This window comes from Wyeomyia smithii, chromosome 2 (genome assembly GCF_029784165.1).
Source record: "Wyeomyia smithii strain HCP4-BCI-WySm-NY-G18 chromosome 2, ASM2978416v1, whole genome shotgun sequence".
Lineage (NCBI taxonomy): Eukaryota > Metazoa > Arthropoda > Insecta > Diptera > Culicidae > Wyeomyia > Wyeomyia smithii.
In genome coordinates this window covers 87,649,725-87,673,527 of record NC_073695.1, presented here as the reverse complement: position 1 = coordinate 87,673,527, position 23,803 = coordinate 87,649,725, and the positions used below count along the sequence as shown (strand labels likewise).

Below are 23,803 nucleotides of genomic sequence, written 5' to 3'. Positions count from 1 at the left end.
AATTAAATTGGCATGATAACAGGAATTAACAATCTCCACTTTGTAATAACAAAAATTCACACACAGAGTTATGTCCCCACACTACGTCCCATTCTCGAAAACACCTGTATATCCATTTGCATTATAAGCTTCTTAATAATTTACAAATAATAAAATTTTATACACCCTCCTCCTTATTACGCCATTGAGATAAAGGAAAATCAATGTTATAGAAACATATTGGAGAACCCACTTATACAAATTGGACTTCAAGTTAGGTGTTAAGAAGTTTACAAATGATAAATTTTCACTCTTTCCCGCCTTGCCACGCTTTTGGAATAGGAAAAAATCAAAGTCGTTAAAATACATCAGCTAGATTCTTCATACGAAATTCAATGCTGATCGATCCAGCAGTTTTGAAATCATCAGAGTTTAACATTGTTAAGCCCCCGCCCTCATCCTTGCAACGCCTCTGAGATACAGATAGGTCGTCAGACAGTAACGTCGCAAAATCCATCTCAGACTCAAAAACATCTGTGTATATATTTACACGGTTATCGGGGAGGAAGTTTTCACACAAATTCACCACCCTTGCCTACGCTTATGAGATAGAGCAAAACTATTATTTTAGTATTGCTCCCCGTACTCGAAAACCCCTATCTACAAATTTTCACGGTAAACGGTTCAGAAGTTTTTGAGTCTATAGGGAACAGACAGACAGGCATTCGCATTTTTAGATATAAAGATTTGAAAGACGTTAGTGAATGGTTTCTATCAGATTACAACTGCGCTGCGGTCTAAATTCACTACAGATACTAGTAATTTAAAATTTATTATCTTTAATAAGTTTAATATCTATCACTACTCAAAAATACTGTATCTAAGCAGCGAAATACACAAAACAAATCCGATTTTATTAGCCGTTTTCTGCTGAAAATGGAAAATGGTAACATTCAAAATGTTAAAGCGCCCTAGCAAAGCCAGTTTTCGTTTTTACGCCAGCAACTTTATTCTCAAGTTTGCCATTCAGCACGAACAAAATGCCCAAGTAACAAAACTGGTTTTAAACAAAGTTTTATAGCGCTGTTTTGGTTGTATTGATCGCTATAAAACTTTGATAAAACCAATATTGCTAGTAGGGTGTTGTTGCCCCCAGCCGCACAACGGCAATATGCAACACGCAGCCCCGCGTAGTACGCTGGCTGAGAACACACTGTATCTTTTGCTACCTGATTCTATCCGGCAGGAGAAGGTTTTGATTGTCATCCCTTCAAGCTTTGTTCGGATTTTATATTTACTCTTTAGATTTAATTATGATAAAATAAAATTACTATGAGCTTGGCGAAAATAAATGGCAAATTTGGCGATTGGAGATAGAAAGAACGTGTTATTTTGTTAAGTGGCTGAGAGCTCTATAGGGCCAGGTTCACTGTTCTCCTACATCAAATGTAATTCATGTATCGTATATTGCGCGAGCTATTTACAACATGAATTTAAAATATACATCGTTAACATAAAGAGAGCTGGTAATTGGTAATCTGATGCCTTTGTTACTGTTTTCTAGTTCATTTTCTGCTGGTTTGTGATTGGAGAGATATGCTAATTATTGTACCGTAAACTGGGGTTTTTAAATGGCTGTACCTTTTTACTCATTAGATATTTTCTACTGAACATTTGGGTGAAATTTGTTCAATGTGTATCGTTGACACTTTGTAAGTTGCTCCTAGCTGCTAGTACAATCGTTGCGAAGATGGAATCGGAATATCAGAAGACGCGTAAAGAAATTTTGCGCACATACCTCGAAAATCCGAATCTTTCTTACCGTGCAATCAGCAAGAAGCTAGGAATGATTCAATCTACGGTAACTCCCAGTTCAAATCGGTACAATGAGCGTTTGACCATCGACCGGGAAGGAAAGAGTAGCCAAAATGGATATCCGTATAGTGTACGGGATCACAAGCGAGTAGTTCAATCTTTCAAGAGGAATCCGAACAATTTAGTTAGGGAGGTAACAATTTAGTTAGGGAATAATGATCAGGTATACTTGAAATGGTTCCAGTTACACAAAGCAAATAGCTCGTGTTATATTCGTACTCATTCGACTTATGAATATGATTTTTTGTCAAGAAAGAGTAAATGACAGTGTATGCTCTCCTAATCTCGCTCAACTCAACCGCTGCCACAGTAGTCCCTTCCGACGACGATATTATATTCTCCTGTTGCTATCCTTTCTTCCCCTAAGAACGGGCGTATGGAGAGACAAACAAAACGAGCGAATCGCTTCTCAGGGCTGATGTAGTCTAATCATATCGTCAGTTGAATTCAACTGGCACAACTCAAAATTTTGCAGGTTTGAGTTATTGATGACAAACGATGCCAAATACCATAAAGTTTCATCTCACAAAGACCCATTTCAAAATTCACAATAATTCCAGAAATATAAGTAGATGTGCCTTTATTGCACAGATCTAAAATATTCCTAAAAAGACAGAAAATTGAGGTTACAGTTCTTATTACTTGCCTATTACATACACCTTTTGGGTCTATAAACAAGTTCAATAAAAGTGGGAAGTCTTAAAATTGGAATTTTCCACGAAAATTAAAAAAGAATTTTTTGACGCTAATTTTCAAGCGCGTTTTTCACGAAACTATGAATTTTGAGTTGTGCCAGTATTGAATTCAACTGACGATATGTATGATTTCCCCAAAAAATCTATGCACCAAATCATCATTTCATTATTTTTTTTTTCTTGATATCATTTCATTATGAGTTGAGAGGATTCCGGTTTAGTCGTAGTCTGTTATACGTCAGGAGTGGTGCAGATCCAGATTAAACGACGATTTCATCATATTCGTCTCATTTCCATCACTGATCATGAAGCAGGCACTTCGTAAACATCCTAAGGAAGTAACAGTGGGTCCAAACGTTGTACAAGACCGCATGAGCAATGTTTGGAAAAAAGTTCGTGCTTTCGGATATGGGAATGAAATTGAATAAAACGAACAGTAAAACAACTAAATAACATGTTTTATTATACTACCTGAAAGTTAAAAGGTGATTGGTTGGATGAGTGAAATTTACCAATTTTTTGTGATGCAATTAGATACCGTACACCATTAGCTCGCCTAATCTTATGGTTTTATTCAGTTGATGGTTTGGAGGACAGACCGTCAACACTTAATTTTTTCCAATCAATCACAAAATCGTAGAGATAACAAAGTTCCGTTATTTTCATATTTTTTAACATAACGGTCAAGCTGAAAATAGAATTATAATACAATTCAATAGTGACGTATGAGGAAATTAGTGTTACATACACACATACTCAAATACTGCACATACACACTGAATATAATTCAACCATTTTTAAAAATTCGCTTCTAACGGTGATTGCTTTGGCTTTCTAAAAGATTGTCCTTTCCAAGCTATTCTAACATAAAATTAAATACTGGAATAATATCATCAGAAATATAAGCAAGAATATTGTCCGCAGATTCATTTTTCTACAATGAGGCTGATACAAATTTTGAATAGTTTTTATGTCCACAGTTATCAAAGTTAGCTAAGGGGAGGGCAAGAATAAAGAACACTGAGAAGAAAAAAAAAGGAATAGCTCTCATAAGAAATTGTGTGCAAGCTACGACGTTTGTAACTTGCATGAAAAAGTGTGTTGAAAAATATCACATTATTAATCATTTGGCTAGCCTTTTGATGACACTTTCACTGTCACTGGACTTTTTTTTTTTTATTCTCGCTTATTTTCTGTCGGTCTAGTTCCGCCACTGTTGTGGCCAATCACCGACGCCCAGGGAGGCGACTCCACACCCAGGACCCTAACTCACGACCCGTTTATTAACGGACCGGCGCCAACGGCTTTACTTCCTCATGCGATGGAAGGCGTGATCCCAGAGATTTTGCATGACATAAAATGAAAATGAAATTTGTATCGGCCTAAACATGCTTTAATAATGTTTGATAATAGAATTTCCGGAACTAAAATTACATTATTATCTTATATTTCTATATCTATATTACTTCTGTATCACAATTTTTATCACTTTTGTAGTATTATTTATATTACTTTTTTATCCTATTTTCATATTTATTTTGTTTTTGTGTTATTCAAATATAGAGAGTCATTAATCTGAGAGTTCAAAAATACTTCGCAATATATATAGAGGCTCTGTTGGTCGCTCTCTTTGTTATTTTGTTCACACATCGCAATCCTAAAAGCATCAGGACACGATACATTCCCTTGATGAAGTTTCAAAGTTTTTAGTATAAATATTTATGCATACTTTGACCGACTGTCTGGTTTCACATGTTTTTTTTTCCTCTCATCAATTGTCGAAGAAAGCCAAACACTAATGACATCAGAATTAGATCGGACAACAGTGTTCTCCCAAAAATGCTCGGTTTACCTTTTCGTAAATTTTGCTAATTTACGAAAAGTTAAACCGAGCTTTTTTGTAAAAAAAATATTGAGCAGACAACTATGCTAGTTCGACAAGATTTAACTAAAGTACCACGCATACTAATATTTGTCTTGTTTGTGTCTTATTTTACACAGAAAATATGTAATTAGTGAAAAGATATAATGATAACTTTAACCAGTAAAAGAGCCTGGAAGTACTATTTCCCTGAAATATTAGACTGACACCTAAAGAATTTTATTGATCACACTATTTTCGTTCAGCAATCCTTTTATGTTTATGCACATGCCTTCAAAGTTCAGTATGTCATCTCGTCGCTGTTTTCCTCGCTCACCCGACCCAAAACCCCCTGATGTAGTAAAAAAATGTGGGGGTCCTGCGGTATCGCTCCAGCAACAGTTTTGCATCAGCCCTCTTTATACGCTGCCTTGTCCGGATTGCGGTTTGCATATCTACCCCTGTGAGAGCACCCGTCAACAGACCGTGTGGTGGTACTTTATGCACAGGCCCCCACGTCAACATCACTCGGGCGGTATGCAGAGAAAAAACAGCCTTCCCGAAACACACTCTCATTAAAACACATTTTTCGCGTCACGAGTTTGAGCCAGCATCCCGCCGGCTATCTATTTGGTACGAGATGCCCCTCGGGGGGTGCAATTAATCTTAAAAATAAAACCAAAAAAAAGGAAAAAATATCATGACACCAACACAACCTTCCTGCCACTCCGCAAACCGTAACCCACCCGCGTCATCGAGTGCGGGGAAGCCCAGCCGCCCACCGCTCCGGGCACCAAGAGCGTCATGTACTGCACATTCCACCGACAACCGTCGCGCCCGGTTGAAACATTCCCCGGACAGCCGTTCTTGGCGAAGATGTTGACTGCGAAGACGCTCGAGGATACCGCGAGAGTTTGTACTTCATGCTCGCTGCCCCGTTTTGGTTGACTTGTCGAGTTTTCTCCATTGGTGGTTTTATGGAAAATACAGTAAGTCACTTCAGTGCACTCTGGTAATCGCTTGCCTCTACGCACAGCTTGGATGCCACAAAATATTCAGTGCTCAATTTACCGAAAGTTTTCATATCGAAACAAACATGCAACGTTAAATTTGAAAACCTTAACATATTTGGTTTTTCGGTGCTGGTGCTGGTTTACTTTGGGGGTTTACAGTGTACTCGATTTTTTATATTTTGGATTCAGATTGCTGACTTCCCGCGGGCGCAAAAGCTGTGCGTGTACGCTAAGGAGATTTCAACTCATGATGCAAGGAGAAAGAGCGCGACTTTCCACACACTTTCCGGAACATGCATTGCAGAGAGATGTGAAAATATTACAAATTAGGTTGCCCAAAGTTATATTCATAATTTAATAAAATTGCTAGCCAAAAAAGCATGCTGCATTTACAAGGCGAGTTTTACTGCCTTCCGCTTCAAAAGGTATCAAAGGTGTAAAGTTCAAAAAACGGCATAATTTATGTAGTTGGAAGGATATAAAACCAAAAAATATTTATGAATAATATTAATTAAAACAACGGTATTACATTTCGGTACATCAAGAATTTTCGATTTTGCAAGTGTACACTTCTATATATTTTTATTTTATTCTAACTATAATGATTGTATGGTTCTCATTTTGGAATACCATATAAGCATCCAAATCGCAGCTCTATGCCGCGGGTAGTAAATCACTTTCCACTAACAGCACCTTACAAACTTTCTTTTCACCCACGCAGGCGAAAATGTAACAGCGATATGGACCGAGAACGAGATCGTGATCGTGACCGGGATCGACCAGAGCGTGGTGGTGGTGCAGGTGGCGGCGGCGGCGGAGGAGGGGGAGGGGGTGGCGGTGGTGGGGGCGGAGGTGCTGCAGGAGGTGGAGGAGTTGGAGGCACTGCAGTGGACCGAGATGTTAAGCACTCGCTAGAGCCCCGAGATCTGTCGGCAACGAGACTGTTTTCCGCAACGCAAATCAAAATTAGCACTTCACCCACCACGTCGCCAACCATATCGAACTCGTCATCGCCGACGCCGACGCCGCCGATACCGGCCGTCTCGCCTGCCGTGACGGGCGTGGGAAGCGGGTACCATCACTCCAATCACAAGCAAATCACGGGCATTCCGTGCGTGGCGGCCGCCTCCAAGTACACCGCTCCGGTGCATATCGACGTCGGCGGTACGATCTACACCAGTTCGCTTGAGACCTTGACGAAGTAAGTAATCAAAAATATATTTTTTGCAGTCTTTCGGGTAGCCATATTATGTACATGAAATAAATACGGCAGCTTCTCTTATCTATATTTATTTGATAAAGAACATTCATAGCGCATGTTACATTAGGGTGGGGCTCATTTTCAAAAATGTTCGCCGGACCTGTTTTCCCAGGCAAAAAAACCTACTTGGGGTTCAATAAGCAACAGATAAAAAATTGGTTGAATTTCATTAAGGTCTAGAGGTGGCGCAGGGGGCCTAAAGGTCAAATTTGAAATGAAAGCAGTTTTTAATCAAAACACATACCCATATAGGTAAACACGTGATTTTGTGATCCTTTAATTAAGGCGTAAATTTTGTCCATTTTGCGTTAAATTTAACCGTTTTTGAGATATTCACAATTTCAGTGTGCACTTTTGCAATCCCAGGGTCTGTGATTATGAAGAAATGCACAAAGTGCCTGTATAAGTTAACACGTCATGTTCTCGAATATATTCTTGCATTGGACATCATTTTTCCTCCGAAAAGAGTGAAAAAGAGAAAGAAAAAGGATGGAAAAGGGAAAACTAAGAAAAGGCAAATGCTTGTATAGTTTGTATTTAATCTAAAAAACCTAAATTAATCCACCTAGCGGTCAGACCCAGCCTTTCTCATTCAAACTTATTATTTGTAAAAATAGATTTACATGGACTTTTCAATCCAATAACAGTAGGGTAGGGAACATATTCTCAGCAGCTTTAGGAACCGCCTGTGTATTCAGACGAAATACTCGAAATGTGTTGGGTGAATTTCAAACAGAAGAATATCAATCTGTTCTCTATCTTTTTCTCTGTCAGAAATTGTTTTCATATTATAAAACTAAGTTAGCAAACTTTAACAATAATCAAAGTTATCAATCGAGGGACACTATTCCAATCACCCCGAACCTATTTTAAGCAGTTTCCATCTGGAAAGGCTGGGTCTGACCGCTAGGTGGATTAATTTAGGTTTTTTAGATTAAATACAAACTATACAAGCATTTGCCTTTTCTTAGTTTTCCCTTTCCATCCTTTTTCTTTCTCTTTTCCACTCTTTTTGGAGGAACAATGATGTCTATTGCAAGAATATATTCGAGAACATGACGTGTTCACTTATAGAGGCACTTTGTGCATTTCCTCATAATCACAGACCCCAGGATTGCAAAAGTGCACACTGAAATTGTGAATATCTCAAAAACGGTTAAATTTAACGCAAAACGGACAAAATTTACGCCCACAAAATCACGTGTTTACCTATATAACTATATCTTTTGTTCAAAAACTGCTTTTGTTTCAAACTTGAACTTTAGGCCCTCTGCGCCACCTCTAGACTTTAATGAAATTCAACCAATTTTATATATGTTGCTTATTGAGCCCCAAGGAGGTCTTTTTACCTGGGAAAGCAGGTCCAGCGAACATTTTTGGAAATAAGCCCCACCCTAATGTTACATTCATGTTGCCGTAAAACATTCATGTTACGCGCATGAACATTCATGTTACCGTAAACAGGGGTGACTTTGATAATTTTTTTGAATATATCTTAAATATTTTAAGAATATACTGCATGAATTCCCTTACTAACACGCAGAGAATCCATCCCTAGGATACCTATAACTCGGTGACGGAATCGTGAAAAGAATCGCAAACACGATCCGGAGGATTCCCACTCTCGATTCTTATTTCAAGAATCCTAGAGCCATATACAGGGCATTCCTGAGGTTTCTTTTTCAGGAATCCTTTTCAAGGACGCTCAGGAATCCAATGTGAGGAATCCTAGAGAATCTATGCGAATCTTATGTGTTCGTCCGGGTTATTTGGTATTTTTGAAATGAGTACTGGCATGAGTTGAGAAAGATCCAATCACTACTTTAGAAGTTTAGAAACAACTCTGCTGTTTCTAAATATGCTCTAAAATTTTTTTCATCAATCATCATTCCGGGGTGACTTCGATCACTGCATTGTTTTGATCAATTTTAAGTTAAACTTTGCTACTTTAACAAATTTGAGCAATCTTAAATGACCTGAATGAGTTTATAAATATGAGAAGAAATTTGGGGGCTATTCACATTCCACATCAACAGTTTCTGTTGACGAATATCCAGGATTCATACAAAATTTTTAAAATATGTATGAACGATTGTCTATGGAGAGAAAAGCGGGTCTGAAATCACCAAAAACTAATCCACGTGGAATATGGTTTATCCAATAGTTCAAAGTTGCACGTAACGTGACGTCTTTGTTGGAGACTCCTTACTCTTGACAAAATAAGTCCATCTTATCATGAAACTGGTCTCAGGAATATTTATCCTCTCCAGGGAATTGTTATAGGCGATATTGGCGCGGGGAACGAGGTTTCGATAAGACTCTTCCTCTTGATGGCCAGAGAGGAACGTTGGGTGTAATCTCAGTCCAGGGAATGGTAATTTGACGATATTGGTAGGATAGAAAAAGACTCGGTATATTAGAGCAGTAAGTTTGAAACGAAAGGGTAGCCACTCACACACAAGCACGAATATAAATGAAAAAGCGTATCATTTACTTCAATAGTTATACAGCCAATAAAATGAAGTGTGGAGTACAGAAAACACCTGAACAATATCACAATATGGTAGATCAAATGTCTCCTGTCGCAGTGATGAGTCCACACAGCAAAAAATTGGTATATGTTTGTTGTTCAAACGAGTGCAATATGGGCTAAGGTCTAGTGAATGAGTGTTAGTAAAAGAGAATTTCCATAAAAAACGAGCAACCAATTTAATCGACCATTTTTTATTTGGCTGAAACTTTGCGTTGACGTTTCTATAGGCAAAAGATGCCATTTTGTGCTATTGGTTAGATTTTTTGGAACACGAAAATAATATTTTTGGAAGGCTTTGATGATTACAAATATTTTAATGCCAAAACGGTTCGTTTGATCGGTGTGACGTCTTCGGCAAAGTTGTAGACAATAATTTTGTCTTTCTGAAAAAAATATACTTTCTAATCAATAATTTTTTTTTCTTGAAAAAAAGTTAAAAGAAAAATTATTATCCAAAAAAGATTATATTTTAAAAATCTATTTTTTTATAAAAAATACAAAAGATTACCTAAACAATGCAACCGGTCAGGTCATGGAGAAGTCAAGAAAAATAGTTAGGAATTTTCGAAAGAAAAGATTTGAAATTTTGTTTTGTTAGACATATATTTTTGGAAGGACAAAATTATTATCTACAACTTTGCTAAAGACACTGTGCTAATTGTTCAAACCGTTTTGGCTGTAGAAATAGTTTTAATTTCCAATAGAGCACTTCATGAGAAATTAAAAATATTTTTACAGTCAAAACGGTTTGAATGATTGAACAATTTTGTCCTCTAATAAAAAAAATATTTTCAAAAAAACATTCTTTCCCTGAATTCTGATCATTCATGATCGGATGCGTTGTTCAGAGGATTGCAAAATAAATTTAAAAAAATTGAGCTTCTCTGGATAATTAATTTTGAATTTTCCTTTTAACATTTTCTCCAATAAATAAGTATTTTTTTAGAGTTTATATTTTTTTCGCAAATATAAAGTTAGTATCTACAACTTTGCCGAAGATGTTACACCGATCAAATAAACCATGTTGGCCCTAAAATTATTTCTTATCATCAACCCATCCCAAAAGGGTATTTTTAAATAGCTTCTCAAAATTGATCCGTGTTACAAAAAAATTAACAATGACACAACATGACATCTTTTGCCCATAGAAACGTCTATGCAAAATTTCAGCCTAATCAAAAATGACAATCTATACCTATAAAAAAACAGTCTGTCTGTCTGTCTGCCTGTCTGCCTGTCTGTCTGTCTGTCTGTCTGTCTGTCTGTCTGCCTGCCTGCCTGCCTGCCTGCCTGTCTGTCTGTCTGTCTGTCTGTCTGTCTGTTTGTCCTGTCTGTCTGTCTGTCTGTCCTGTCTGTCTGTCTGTCCTGTCTGTCTGTCTGTCCTGTCTGTCTGTCTGTCCTGTCTGTCTGTCCTTCGGTCTGTCTGTCCTGTCTGTCTGTCCTGTCTGTCTGTCTGTCCTGTCTGTCTGTCTGTCCTGTCTGTCTGTCTGTCCTGTCTGTCTGTCCTGTCTGTCTGTCCTGTCTGTCTGTCTGTCCTGTCTGTCTGTCTGTCCTGTCTGTCTGTCTGTCCTGTCTGTCTGTCTGTCCTGTCTGTCTGTCTGTCCTGTCTGTCTGTCTGTCCTGTCTGTCTGTCTGTCCTGTCTGTCTGTCTGTCCTGTCTGTCTGTCTGTCCTGTCTGTCTGTCTATCTGTCTGTCTGTCTGTCTGTCTGTCTGTCTGTCTGTCTGTCTGTCTGTCTGTCTGTCTGTCTGTCTGTCTGTCTGTCTGTCTGTCTGTCTGTCTGTCTGTCTGTCTGTCTGTCTGTCTGTCTGTCTGTCTGTCTGTCTGTCTGTCTGTCTGTCTGTCTGTCTGTCTGTCTGTCTGTCTGTCTGTCTGTCTGTCTGTCTGTCTGTCTGTCTGTCTGTCTGTCTGTCTGTCTGTCTGTCTGCGTTTTTTGTGTAACTGCTCAAGTGGGTGATGAAGGAGATGGAAATTGATTTGAATGAATCATTGCTGCAGTCAAAGGTTGTGACGTAGAGGGGTACAAGATGTGTTGGAATCAATGGCTTAGAAGTAACCAAATAAGAAGAGAGAGACCCAGAGAGAAAGAGAAAAAAAGGGAGCGATCAGAAAGAGAATGGAAAAGTTAAAGAAAAAGGGATAAAAAGAGCAAAAATAGTGGAGGGTGGAAGAGAGGAAGGAAGTAATACAGTGAGAAAGAATGTGTTAGAAATGTGATGGAAATGGTAAAGACATAAGTTTGTTTGGAAAAGTGAAAAAAGATGAAAAATGAAGAAAGGAACTTTTCTGTTAATTTTTTTGCTGTATGTAAAATATTTAAACTTTAGGTTGTTATTACCAGAATACCACAGCAACTAAAAATGAATCAAATGCATTACCATATGTGTTCAACGGTGATAACGAAAGTTTTGGTTCGGCAGAAAAATATCGAATTGAATATTTCTGTTATTACATTCCAAAATATTGTTCATAGGATTTCTGCGTGTATAAAAAACGTGAGCAGGTGTTGTATCTGAGACATGATTGCATTACTAATGTAGGACTACGCTAATTGTTATTTATCAAACCCTTTGCGATAGCTGTGGTGGCCCTGTAAAGGATCATTATCATTGTGTATATGAACGAAAATGGCCAAGATTGGCCATTAGGGTGGGGAAAAGTGATCGATTTTCCAGTATCAAGTTTTTTTGGATTGGTTTTGTCTCCGCTTGGCGCATTGCATTTAAAATTTGTATGAAAATTTATATGGGAAAACCCACTTTTTTGCATTTACCTTTCTAGAGAGCTTAATAATGCTCTGATAGTGCACTACCTTATGTCAAAGTATAGTATTTAAGATGCCTAACAACTATGCAAAAGATACTGAAGAGCTAGGATGTCCCTAAACAGAGCTACAGCTGTTCAAAGGTGAGTATGTCGATTTAAATGCAGAAAATCTTGTTTTCTGCCAACATTACCAATGAACCGGTGTCAGTAGGATTCCCATCAGAAGTAACCTGTCGTAACGAGTTTATACACTCAACTGGATCAAGCAAACAAAGTCAGGTCAATATTCTAGGCGTAGGTAAAATCTACAACGTGTTTCAGAGGTTACTTCTGATGGAAATCTGACTGACGCCGGTACACTGGAAGTGTTGGCAGAAAAAATGATCTGCAACATAAATTTCGACATAATCAACTTTGAACAGCTCTAGTATTCTTTTGGGACACCTTAGCTCTTTGGTGTCTTCGGCCAAGTTGTTGGGTATCAAAAATCCTACCATTTGAAGTCATGAAACCTATAGTTTAAGCCACTTTGAGCTCTTTAGAAAGGAAAATGCAAAAACGTTGGCTTTTCCATACAAATCTCCATATGAATTTGAAATGCAATGCGCCAAGCGGAGACTAAACCAATCGAATTCCGATAAATTTAGGATTGTTTGGGGCTCAAAATAGAACAAAAAAACTTGGTTCGGGCTTTCTGCTATCATGTTTCGTTTTTTCCTTATAACGATTCCCCACCCTATTGGCCATATCCTGGAGGGAATGTTGAAATCATTTCACATTATTCCAACTAACATGTAAACTCATTTCGAAAAAATGAAAAATTACCAATAAATTTTATCATGCTTTTAACGGTTGATAGCATAATTAAACGAGAAGTTTTGCCCAATAGAGAGCATTCCGTTCTGGTTGTCTATAACTCCCGGTTTCGCACATTTTTATTAAAGAACCACTGTCTGTGATCGCAGAACTGCAACATTCGACATTTTATGGATTTCTTATGTTATGTTTGTTCGAGAAAAGTCGTAAAAACACCAAGTTGTTTTGTTACATAGCGTAAATAGCCGCATAATTGTCATACTATTTAACTTTTTAAACTCTTTTGTCTGGAACTCGGAAGTTAATCTGGTCCGGTAACCTACAACCGGTGTTCCGTTTCTGATGTTCAGCTCATGCTCGTTAGATACAAGAAAACTTCATCTCCACTGTGATATATTGTAAAATTAACTGAAATGTGAATGTGTGTAGTCATTGTGTTACAAATTTGAAGCACGTTTTATCTCTCGATCAACATCAATTAATGTTTTCAACTTTGTTATGTTTCGAATACTAAATCTCTAAAGCTCTATTTAATCGCTCATTTTCAGATACCCGGACTCGCGGCTAGCCAAACTATTCAACGGTTGCATCCCGATCGTGTTGGACTCACTCAAGCAGCACTACTTTATCGACCGCGATGGCGGCATGTTCCGGCATATTCTCAATTTTATGCGCAACTCTAAACTGTTGGTCGCCGAAGACTTTCCCGATCTCGAACTCCTGCTGGAGGAAGCCAAATATTTCGATATTGTTCGTGAGTACTAGCGCCTGCTGCTGGGCGATGTTTTAATGATTACATCGATAGTGAAATTAATTTCATCAAATCTCCTCTGCTTTCAGCTATGATCAAACAGATCGAACAGATAAAGAAGGAACGAACACGCAGCGGGAACGGATGGCCCCCGTTCGGAAGCAGCCGGCTGCGAAGCAAATCGTCAACCCCGCCGGACGCCAACCACGATGTGGTAGCCCTGCACATCTCTCCGGACCTTGGGGAACGGATTCTGATCTCGGCTGAGCACTCCATTTTGGACGAGGTTTTCCCGGAGACGAACCAGGCCATCCTAGATGCTCGAACCGGAGCGGCTTGGAATCAGTTCGACGGGAGGCAGGTGATTCGGTTCCCGCTGAATGGCTTCTGCAAACTCAACTCCATCCAAGTGCTGACGCGATTACTGAACGCCGGATTTAACGTCGAAGCCAGCACCGGTGGGGGCGTAGAATCGCAACAGTTCTCTGAGTATCTATTAATTCGTAAAAGTTCAATGTGATAATCTAAGTGTAATTGACAATTAAACAATTAAAACAAAAAAAGTACACTACATTCGAAACATGTTTTAGCTGACTTAAAGCGAGCGACGCTTAGTTTTTTTTTTATTTATTCTACTCGCAACAGTCGATAGAGACAGTGAAACAAAATGAACTATGTCCATTTTAATGCAGCCCTGATAAGGGCGAACCGATCATGGTAATTTGATTAGAATAAACTTATTGTACTTAATGACGCATCTAATTGAAAATTAGTGTAATTAGAAAATTCAAAAAAATAATCACCATTTATGTTACCTCCTTTAAGTAAGTGACATTGGAACGAACTAATAAAAGTCTCTAACTCTACCGTGCTAGATTTTATCGACAAACAGGGCGTTTTCTTCGATTGTTTTGGAAATCCATGGTCCCAGCATCACAACATCCGTGTAAATATCATTCAGCTTGTCCTTACAATCGGCTGACCCGAACGATCGCATACCAGCCAGATAAGTGTACGTGCTGTAGCCGTCATGTTTGGTGTAGAAGACCGGTCCACCGGATAGCGGAAATCGACAGTCTTTCTCATATATCAACTCGCAAGTGTAGGTTCCGTTGGCTTTCACATTTTCCGATAGTTTGCAGTGTTGATAGCAGTTGAGGAACGAATCCGCTGAAATCGCCATTCCTGCCCGATTGTACAGCGAACTGCAGGAGAAGAACCGTACTGGCTGAAGCAATGAAGAAGAAAGCTCTTTAGGATGGTCATCTCGGCGGTACCACGCCGTAAGGACAAAGTACGGATTCGGTTCGAGTCTAGCTGGCAAACATATCGGGGTGGCAATGTCTGTGTGATAGCGCTGGGAATTATAGAAAATACTTTCGTAGTCGCAAAAAAAAGATTACCTCTGTTGGCGTCGATTGCCCTGGTCAAATGAACAAGCCCCACATCGTAGCCATATCGATTCTGTTCGAATTTATCATGTATGAACGTGTCGCTGATGCCGATGAATAGAACGTCGTGCTGGCTTCCATCAAACGGGTTCGGTCCTATCGTTGACTCACCTAGCACAACGTGTAATCTGAAAAAATATAGACCAATGACATTTTCACATAATATGGTAACTTATGAATAAATTGCTTTACAGTTCTCGGTTGGCTTGTTTTACAATGCATCTGGCAAGCGTCAGTACAAACTCCGGATGAACAAGAATCCCATGACAATCACTCACGTAGAAACGGTCCCAAAAGAGATAGTGCAGATGAGCCATCCACGGATTTCTGTCCGCTGTCAGTACTTTATTTATCTTCTGTGCCGATTCCACGTAAATTCCCAAACCACACTTACGCAGTGCCAGTCGGTTGTGTTGCTCCGGTAGAGTGTACCGCTCAATCCACTTTTGATAGTACGGAACATCCATAAAAAGTACCTCCTTGCTTGGATCGCACGGATACCGAGTGTCTTGCGTGGGAGTGCCCTGATTAACGATACCTCTCAGGTACCAGGTGAAGTCGATCATAAAATACATTCCACCGCCGCTATCGCCCCTACAAACGGTTGTTTCACCTCGATTCCCGGCGCAGTAGTTTTTACCCTTGGCTAGTAACTGCTGGAACGATTTCGTATTCTCAGCGCAGCTCTGGAAATCTATGATCGACATTTTAGCTTCCCGCAGAACCTGTGAAACCGTACTATTCTCTGTGAATCCCCAACCAACAACGGTACCCTGTTGCTTGGCCGCTACGTTGTCTAAGTCCGGTCCATCCGTCGGCCACAAACAAATTGGTGCTATGTAAACACTAAACTCAATTGGTTCAACCAATTTCAGTAATGCCAGATCATTCATCAACAGTTTGGTGTCGTAGTTCGGATACCGAATAATCTTGGATACATTACCGTAGCGCGTGTAATTCTGGGGATTGGTCAAATCGTGAATACCCATCCTGACGTGCAGCTCGAAGGGATGCAACGCAATATGTTCATTCCGAAAGGTCACATGAGCTGCCGTCAATACGAAACGATCACTAACGATCGTTCCACCGGCTATATACTTATCGCTTACATTGTAGACAGCGACATGCCAGGGCCAGACGTTTTCCGTCTCATCGGCATTAATCACGAAACCTGCCCGCCGGCTTAGCTTTCCACACTGGTATTCTGCAACAGAGTGATGCTGACCAATGGGTAAAATATTGGTTTTTCTAGATGGTTACTTACCAGCGTTATTCTCGTGTAGACTAGTTACAAGCAGAAGGATCGCGAAAAAAAAGATTTTGTTTGCGATTGACATTGCTGCCACAACTAAAACTGAAACACGTCCGATAAGAACTGCTCTCCTATGCGGAATGATTGATTTTGATTACGGTTCATGTGAGCAATGCAATTAATGTTTTGATTTCAACATGTACTTTGATTATTTGTTTTAGCTGAGTAATTAATTCAAGTATTTAGACCTACGAGAGAATCGGAAAACTTCAGATGAAATGTTTCGATTGATTCTAACTCAAAATGCTTTGAAATTTGTTAAATTAAAACACGTGCATCGAAAATTTAATGTTACTATGCTATATATAACATTTTCTTAGTAATTTGAAAAATAGACAATCTTGAAAACATCTGAGAAAATATTATGAAATGGAAACCATTTATTTTATTTAAATATTTTTATTCAAGATTATTCCCACAGACAATTACAAAATTGCAAAAGTAATTACAAAAGTTCACACCAATGGACAATGTAATTCTATTCCCCTGACGAAAAAAATCCCACAAAAAGTAAAAAATAATCCACCTAGTATTCATACACACACTTACGAGCAAGATTGCTTGTTATCGTCTTCTTGCATTCAAAAGCTTTCATCATTTCTAAATTGCGAGGAATCATAGCGAAAGCGTTAACACGCGTCCCACCAGAAGCAATTCGATGTGATAAGTTTGCATGCAAGGTTTCAGATGCAAGTACTGTATTTCGCTCGCAGAGATTGCATGCAATTAGGTAGGCTGAGTTTTTATCAAGCTTCAACTCTTGAGTCCTCTTACGATTTTGAATAATTTAGACATTCGCGAAACTAACCCAAGCCATTCGTTGACAAAAAGGACTCTAGTTTGGGTTTATTCTCAGGCTTTTCCACACAGATCTACCCTCCAGACCTAATAACCCCCGGTTCTAAAGCTTCGATAATACCATAGATGGTGTGTGTGATAACTTGCAGGAGGATATGATAAGGTCGATAAGGAAGGAAGTAGGTTACTAAGTCTGAAGTAGCAGAAAAAAAGCACTATAACACGGAGCAGGTTACTATTCAATAAGTAACTCTACAAATGGGCAAAAACAAAAAAATGTTCGAACAGCAAAAACGGCCGGACAATGCCACAAAAGATCAGAAAGTACTGGTCGCATTGGGGTCTATACAGAAACAAATGCAAATTCCCCGACCCCAACTTCGGAACACTTTGGTCAACAATTCCTGGAATGTCTGCACTTTTTCAGCATAGTCGTGAAGCGTATATTTCATCTGCTGGAAAAGAATGCAGAGTTTGGCAAAAGGAGCAGGAAGAAGCATTTTGAAGAATTAGAAAGATGTTAGAGGATTGATTTTGCCAGCGTTGTACGAACCCCTGAAAACCGGATGTCACAATCTTGAATTTAAAAATGGCGTCTAGAGTTGATCTCCATACTCTGGATAGCATCCCGAATCCGGTAAAAAATCATATTGGATGGGGATTGGTTTTGTTTTCAGCTCTGATTGGTCGAATTTTTTATCCAAAATAAGGCTCGACATTTTGAAATAGTACAATCAGTGTTGTTAGTCTCACTCATAAACAACATGCAACACTTTAAGTGAGGTTCTCGTAGCTGCCGATATCACACATTGGAGTATTTTCCATTCAAGCTATTTCTCGTTCTTTCTCGCTGTCTTTCTTGCTCGCATTCGCAGCGGAGTACATTTATTTCAAGATGCATTATGGACCAAAGCAGTTCGATACCCTACACGTTCCAATATGCGATACTTTACAGATTTTCCCCCCCCCGTTCGGCTGTCGGGTGCATGAAGCAAAACCGGGTAGATGAAGAAAGCATTTTCGTTTACGAGCACAATTTTTCAAGCACTCCTCCTAGTCGAGAAGCTTATTCGAGTGCTCCTACTCGCTAGCAGGAACTCGCGTACTCTTTTACAGCCGCTGAGTAGCAATACGAAAGAGTTTTTGCGTGTCGGTGCATGCTTGCTGCTACTCAGGGGAATGCATGAAGAAGAAAGAGTATCTCAAAAGCGTATTTGCAAAAGACTTGAGAAGCGTCGCATATGTCTCGTTCTCAAGCAGAAAGGAGGAGTAAGGTTTTGCTTCTCGCTCGCTTTGCATCGTTCAGTACAATAGTTAATATCATAAAAATACAATTTGTCGCAATTTGATGAGTGTATAACTGACTTCTTTTTAAATTGATCCAAAATCGAAGAAGAATCGATGAAAAATAACCGAGTTATAAGCATTTGAATTGAAAAGAAAAATTATCACATGTTCCGATTTTAAATTTTATACCCTCCCTTAGTAGCTTTTTGAAACACGTAGTACTACATCAAAATGCTTCATGATATCCATAAAATCAAAATGCTTCAAAAAACAATAAAAATTTCAAATGCACAAACACATTTCAAATGCAATCGGGCATTATTATCAATTAAGATTATTATTTTCTTTTCGTCATTGCACATATTTTCAACAACTACCTAAAGGAACGAAAACCAAAAAAAAGAAGGCAAATGAAAAAATATTAAATGTGGTGAATTCACATTTTTTGAATTCGCCATAAGCCTGTCGCTTAAAAGGGCTGGTTTGGCTAGCGCCTATAACAAATCAGTATTTGTGTAGCTTATCCTGAAAGAGTATAAAAATATAAACAACACCGACTACACAATGTTTTAAACTCAATTGTAGTCCATCAAAAAATTTAGAAATCCCTTTTTTTATCTACTGAGAGTTACAATTGAACAACAGCCTTGAAATAGTATAAATCCTATACAAAATCTCGGGTAATATGTTTTATGTATATATTCAGAATGTATGTAAAACCAATAATTAATAACTAATTAAAACCAAAATTAAGAAGGAATTAACAATAATTTGAAAATATACATTGCCAAACGATCAAAATCGCTGAATACGTCAAGCAGAACTGATCTAAATAGTTTCATTCGCTTTACCGTAGAACTCTGTCGTCTTCTCAATAAAATTCAATCGCTGGGGGTTGTTGATCTTCCAGTTCGGAATCGCCCAAAACTACCTTTTTGATCCATTCTCTGAACTCTAAAACATCAACAAATTCCAAGCTGCTTTCGTCAACACATCCTTTAACTGCGCATTTCTCTACGGCTCTCAAGTACAGATGAATATTCGAATCGTCGTTAGTGGCATAAAAGAAGGGAGCACCTCCCAAGCGATTCCTCATACTGTCATCATTGATTTGGACCTGCAAGTTTTGTTCAATAGCTAAAAGACGCTGTCGGATCTCCTGTGACCACTTAGGTGTGAAGCTGTTCTTATTGGAGCGATGCAGGTGTTTTGGGTGATGTTTAACTTTATTCTAGAATATAACCATCACATCGCCAAACTCTGGTCTAGTCGGAAGACAGATGGGTTTTATTGACTCGTCAACTAGAAACAAGTTGGTAGAATTGAATTGTACAAAATCTTTTGTAAATAAAATGGCGTCACTTTACCTTCCCTATCCAAGGAGAAAATAGCAAGAGGTCCTGAGACATTTATTGCATTTATTTTGTATTGCTTAGTAGCATCTCCGTAATCGAACAAAACTGAGCCGCCCAATGATACAGAGTGCCTGAAAATAGCAAAAATTATACATCTGACAAAACTGTCATCGCTCGGTAAATTTACAATTGCCGAAATTTGTGATTTCTACACAGCCAGCCTGTGTAAGGACATGTGTTTTACTTATCAAAATTCCGTGACAGTCAGCGTGAACAACTGTTTCCTGAATGCGTATCGTAAACTAACGACTCCTGGCATGGAGATGCGATTGGCTTTGTCTGTCTCAATATTAGGACATTCTGGATGACCAATTAGGTTATAGTTCCAAGGGAGAGCTATTTTTTCGATCCACTTCGCATAGTATGCCACATCAGTGATTGTTACCATCGAATCCTGAGCACAAGAGGATGCACCACCAGTTACCAACCCTCGAAGATAGTAAACTTGCGCTCCGTTACGTTTTTGTTGCACAAAGACGCTGCCTCCACTACCTCCTTGGCAGGCTGACTTTTGCGGGTGATGAATACAAAAGTTTTGGTCGTCCGACAAAGAATCCTTAAAAGAGCTTTGTTGTTTCAGGCACGCTTCGTTCGTGACGAAGTTCATTGTGGCATGTTGTAATGTATCGGACTGTAATTGCGCTTCGGTGTATCCAAATCCAACCACAATTGGATGCTTCTTTTGTTCTATTAACTTTTCAATACTGACGTCATGCGAATCCCATAGGAAAATTGGACGAACATTGTTGTCGAACCGCAACTTGGTCTCGAGCTTCAGCAAGCATATGTCATTTTTGTACGTCGTGCTGTTGTACCCCGGGTAGCGAAATATTTCTACCACACCGTAACCTTTGCTAGAATCGCTACTCAACTTCACTATGCCAGTTTTGATGGTTAACCGCTTCGGATCTACTGCTACGTTACTCGTGACTTCAGTTATCATATGGGTTGCTAGTAAAACCGAATTTGAGAAGAATATGTTTAGTAGTTTCTGTTGATACACGGAGACAGTAAAATTTGCAATCATTTCTCTACAGCATGGTTTTAATATGATGGAAATTCTTGAGGTAAAGAATTTCTCTGGAGAAAGATATACAGGTCATCAACGGATTTATTATTTATTATTTATTAGTTTATTTATCCATCTAACATAAAGTCTTAATGAATATGAATATATCACTATCGTCAACGTCATAATGTAAAATAAGCAGATCTTGCTACTCGACTGGAGAAACAACTGGAACGCTCACCAAATTCAAATAAATCTTCAGTAGAAATAAATGCACGTATCATCGAAGACATAGGGGCATTAAATCCAAACGCTGTGCGATGAAACCATGTTTGGAGAAGAGTATAACTCCTTAAAGCACGCGATGGAACACGAAAACCAAGTAAAGATAGTAGTTTGGGACAATCTACTTCATTGTTCAGGAGCTTAGCGACAAATGTTGCCTGCTGAATCTTCCGTCGTCGAGCTAGGGTGTCAAGATTGATTAGCTTGCACCGATCACAGTATGGAGACAAGTTCTGTGGGTCACGCCAAGGCAGATTTCTCAAAGCAATTCGGACAAATCTCTTTTGCACTCTTTCAATTCGTAAACTCCAGGTCAGTTGATGTGGAAGCTAAACTAGTGAAGCATTCTCTAAGATAGGTCGCACTAAAGAGTAATACAAAGCTTTCAAGCAATACGGATCATTAAAATCTTTGGCTATTTTGGTTATAAACCCCAGCTGACGATTAGCCTTAGCAATGACGGCCGATCGATGACTAGCAAAGGAGAGTTTCTTATCCATTGTCACACCCAAGTCATTCATCTCTTCAACCCTGTTGAGCACGACTCCATCGATGAGGTAGTTGAACATTATAGGCTGCGAGTTCCGATGAAATGTCATTACAGAGCATTTAGGGACGCTGACAATCAGCTTATTACGATGGCACCATTCTACAAACATATCCAGTAACTGCTGCAAACGGTGACAATCTTCTATACACTTCACGGCGAAATATAGTTTTAGGTCATCCGCATATATAAGCTTACATCCGTCACCAAGCAAAATACTAACATCGTTTAAAAATATTGTAAAAAGCAGCGGTCCCAAGTTACTTCCTTGAGGTACACCACTCAAGTTGACGAACGGAGTTGAGCGGATGAAGCGTTGGTGATGAAAAAGTTGTGAATACGGCTCTGACTGCCCATCAAATATGTTTTGCATACGGAACTCACATGACTGTATTATACATGCTATAGGCATTTCCGATCTGAAAGTTTATTTCTGAGGGTACTCATCACTGCGACCAGAGAGTTATAGAGCCTCGATGTTTTCTGTACTCGACACTTCGTATTATTGGCAGTATCACTATTGAAGTAAATGTTACGCTTATCATTCATAACCGTGCTTGTGCGTTAGTTTTACCTTTCCGCTTCAAGCTTACTGCTCTACTATACCGAGCCTCTATCCATTCTAACAGTATCGCTTAGTTACATTACCTTGGAGAGAACTTTCATACGTTACTCACACTAGTTTTATTATAATGGGAACTTATTTTTGTTAGAAGGAGAGTCAACAGGGGTACTGATGACAACCAAATGGCCTGATTCTACTAAGATTCAATCCCAAAATCACCCGCTTATCAAAACAGGCTCTGTAACCTTGCGGCAACGGAGCTCCCTTAATCTGGAAGTTCCAATCACATTCCTCCTCGTGGTGCAGCCTAAGCCATGTTGTCAATACAGCAATAAAACAAAGTGAGGGGATGCGATGGGATCATAAACCGTAACCCAAAATCATTTTTTTGCATTGAAGTATTTCAAATCCATTTTATCAATCAATGTTAAGAATATTTTACAATCATTGCCAAGCTGCGCAATCATGAAAGAAACAAGATCACTCGCCGAGAAACTAAGTCACGCTTCTGGTGCGATAACCGTCTCTTAACATGATTTTCGGAAATTCCAATTGTAGTCAGTAGGTGAAATAGAATTTAACGGTCGTTACTTAAGAATACTTGATAAGTACGAAGATCCGCAAAGTGTTTTCAATCTCCAACTGTATAAAGAAGGAAGTTACATGCTGCTATTTACCTGTCAACACAAATCGCTCGGATATAATCGAACCTCCACCAAGATATTTATTAGATAAGAACACTGCCACATGCCATGGATAAAGGCCAAGTTTATCCACTTCTTTACCGCCAAAAACAAATGAAATTGATGTTGATTGTTTGCCCCAGTCGTTGTACACTGAAAAAATAATTCACGTACAAAAATTAAAAGAAAAGTTCTCAATTTACTTGGATTCAACAATCAAACGCGAAATAACACCAGAAAATTATTCGTTTCTTTTCATTAAAAGAATCGCCTTGATCAGTTTTTTAAATTGATGATTGTGGTTTTGTACCCAAACGTTACTTTAAATTTAACACGAACATGGAATAATACTCAAACATAAATATGACAAATTATCACACCAATAAAATGTATACTACTCTGTAAGGTCAAATGTTATCAAACTGGGGTTTTCCCACGCTAACCGTTGTGTCACTTATCAACAGAACTGGATTGTCTCCTGTGCTCCCGAAATGCTTCACCTTGATTCACTATATTGGTTCATCCAAAAATTCACATTCTAAACCAACCTTTTGCTTCTAGTAACTGGCACCAGACCACAATGCACAATACGAGGATTTGACGAGCATTAGACATTGCTACGTTTCACCCCCCGTCGACTAAAAAACTGAACTACTCAATACTCCAATCCCGTGGTTTTATACTAGTATCTTGATGCCTTGATATTTTTCGCTCACTCTCTCGTTCTCCAGAAACAAACGATTATCAGTAATTATTTGGCGCCCGGTTCAATTCGGTCATGCGTTATATTAAAGACATTGTTACATTAGAGCAATTTCAAGCAACATTGGACAATTTTAATAATTTTTTGATTGTCGTTTCAGATTTGGTTGAAACTTTGCACAGATGTTCTTGGCTGAAAA

At 38.8% G+C, this 23,803-nt stretch overlaps 3 protein-coding genes across 7 annotated transcripts; 1 reads left to right on the top strand and 2 right to left on the bottom strand.

Moving 5' to 3' along the window:
- Positions 1 to 6,163: 6,163 nt before the first annotated feature.
- On the top strand, positions 6,164 to 14,333 carry LOC129719742 (BTB/POZ domain-containing protein Tiwaz). The gene is made up of 3 exons (XM_055671139.1): positions 6,164 to 6,624; positions 13,347 to 13,552; positions 13,639 to 14,333. The coding sequence occupies exons 1-3, from the start codon at positions 6,164 to 6,166 to the stop codon at positions 14,067 to 14,069; spliced, it is 1,098 nt and encodes a 365-aa protein (XP_055527114.1). The 3' UTR covers positions 14,070 to 14,333.
- LOC129722350 (polyserase-2-like) lies at positions 14,160 to 16,430 on the bottom strand. The gene is made up of 4 exons (XM_055675730.1): positions 16,265 to 16,430; positions 15,193 to 16,204; positions 14,953 to 15,128; positions 14,160 to 14,893 (listed from the first exon to the last, which is right to left on the bottom strand). The coding sequence occupies exons 1-4, from the start codon at positions 16,335 to 16,337 to the stop codon at positions 14,421 to 14,423; spliced, it is 1,734 nt and encodes a 577-aa protein (XP_055531705.1). The 5' UTR covers positions 16,338 to 16,430; the 3' UTR covers positions 14,160 to 14,420.
- A 2,449-nt stretch (positions 16,431 to 18,879) lies between these two features.
- Positions 18,880 to 23,540, bottom strand: LOC129723044 (trypsin-4-like). Of its 5 annotated transcripts, none has more exons than XR_008727705.1 (5): positions 23,402 to 23,540; positions 22,896 to 23,054; positions 19,940 to 20,763; positions 19,765 to 19,883; positions 18,880 to 19,699 (listed from the first exon to the last, which is right to left on the bottom strand). XR_008727705.1 is itself a non-coding variant. In XM_055676987.1 (5 exons), the coding sequence occupies exons 1-3, from the start codon at positions 23,514 to 23,516 to the stop codon at positions 20,000 to 20,002; spliced, it is 990 nt and encodes a 329-aa protein (XP_055532962.1). In that variant the 5' UTR covers positions 23,517 to 23,535; the 3' UTR covers positions 18,880 to 19,699; positions 19,765 to 19,883; positions 19,940 to 19,999. The 5 variants fall into 5 exon arrangements, 2 of the variants coding, with proteins under 2 accessions (XP_055532962.1, XP_055532964.1); XR_008727704.1 differs by having other exon boundaries at positions 23,345 to 23,534; XM_055676987.1 differs by having other exon boundaries at positions 23,450 to 23,535.
- Between the last annotated feature and the right edge of the window lie 263 nt (positions 23,541 to 23,803).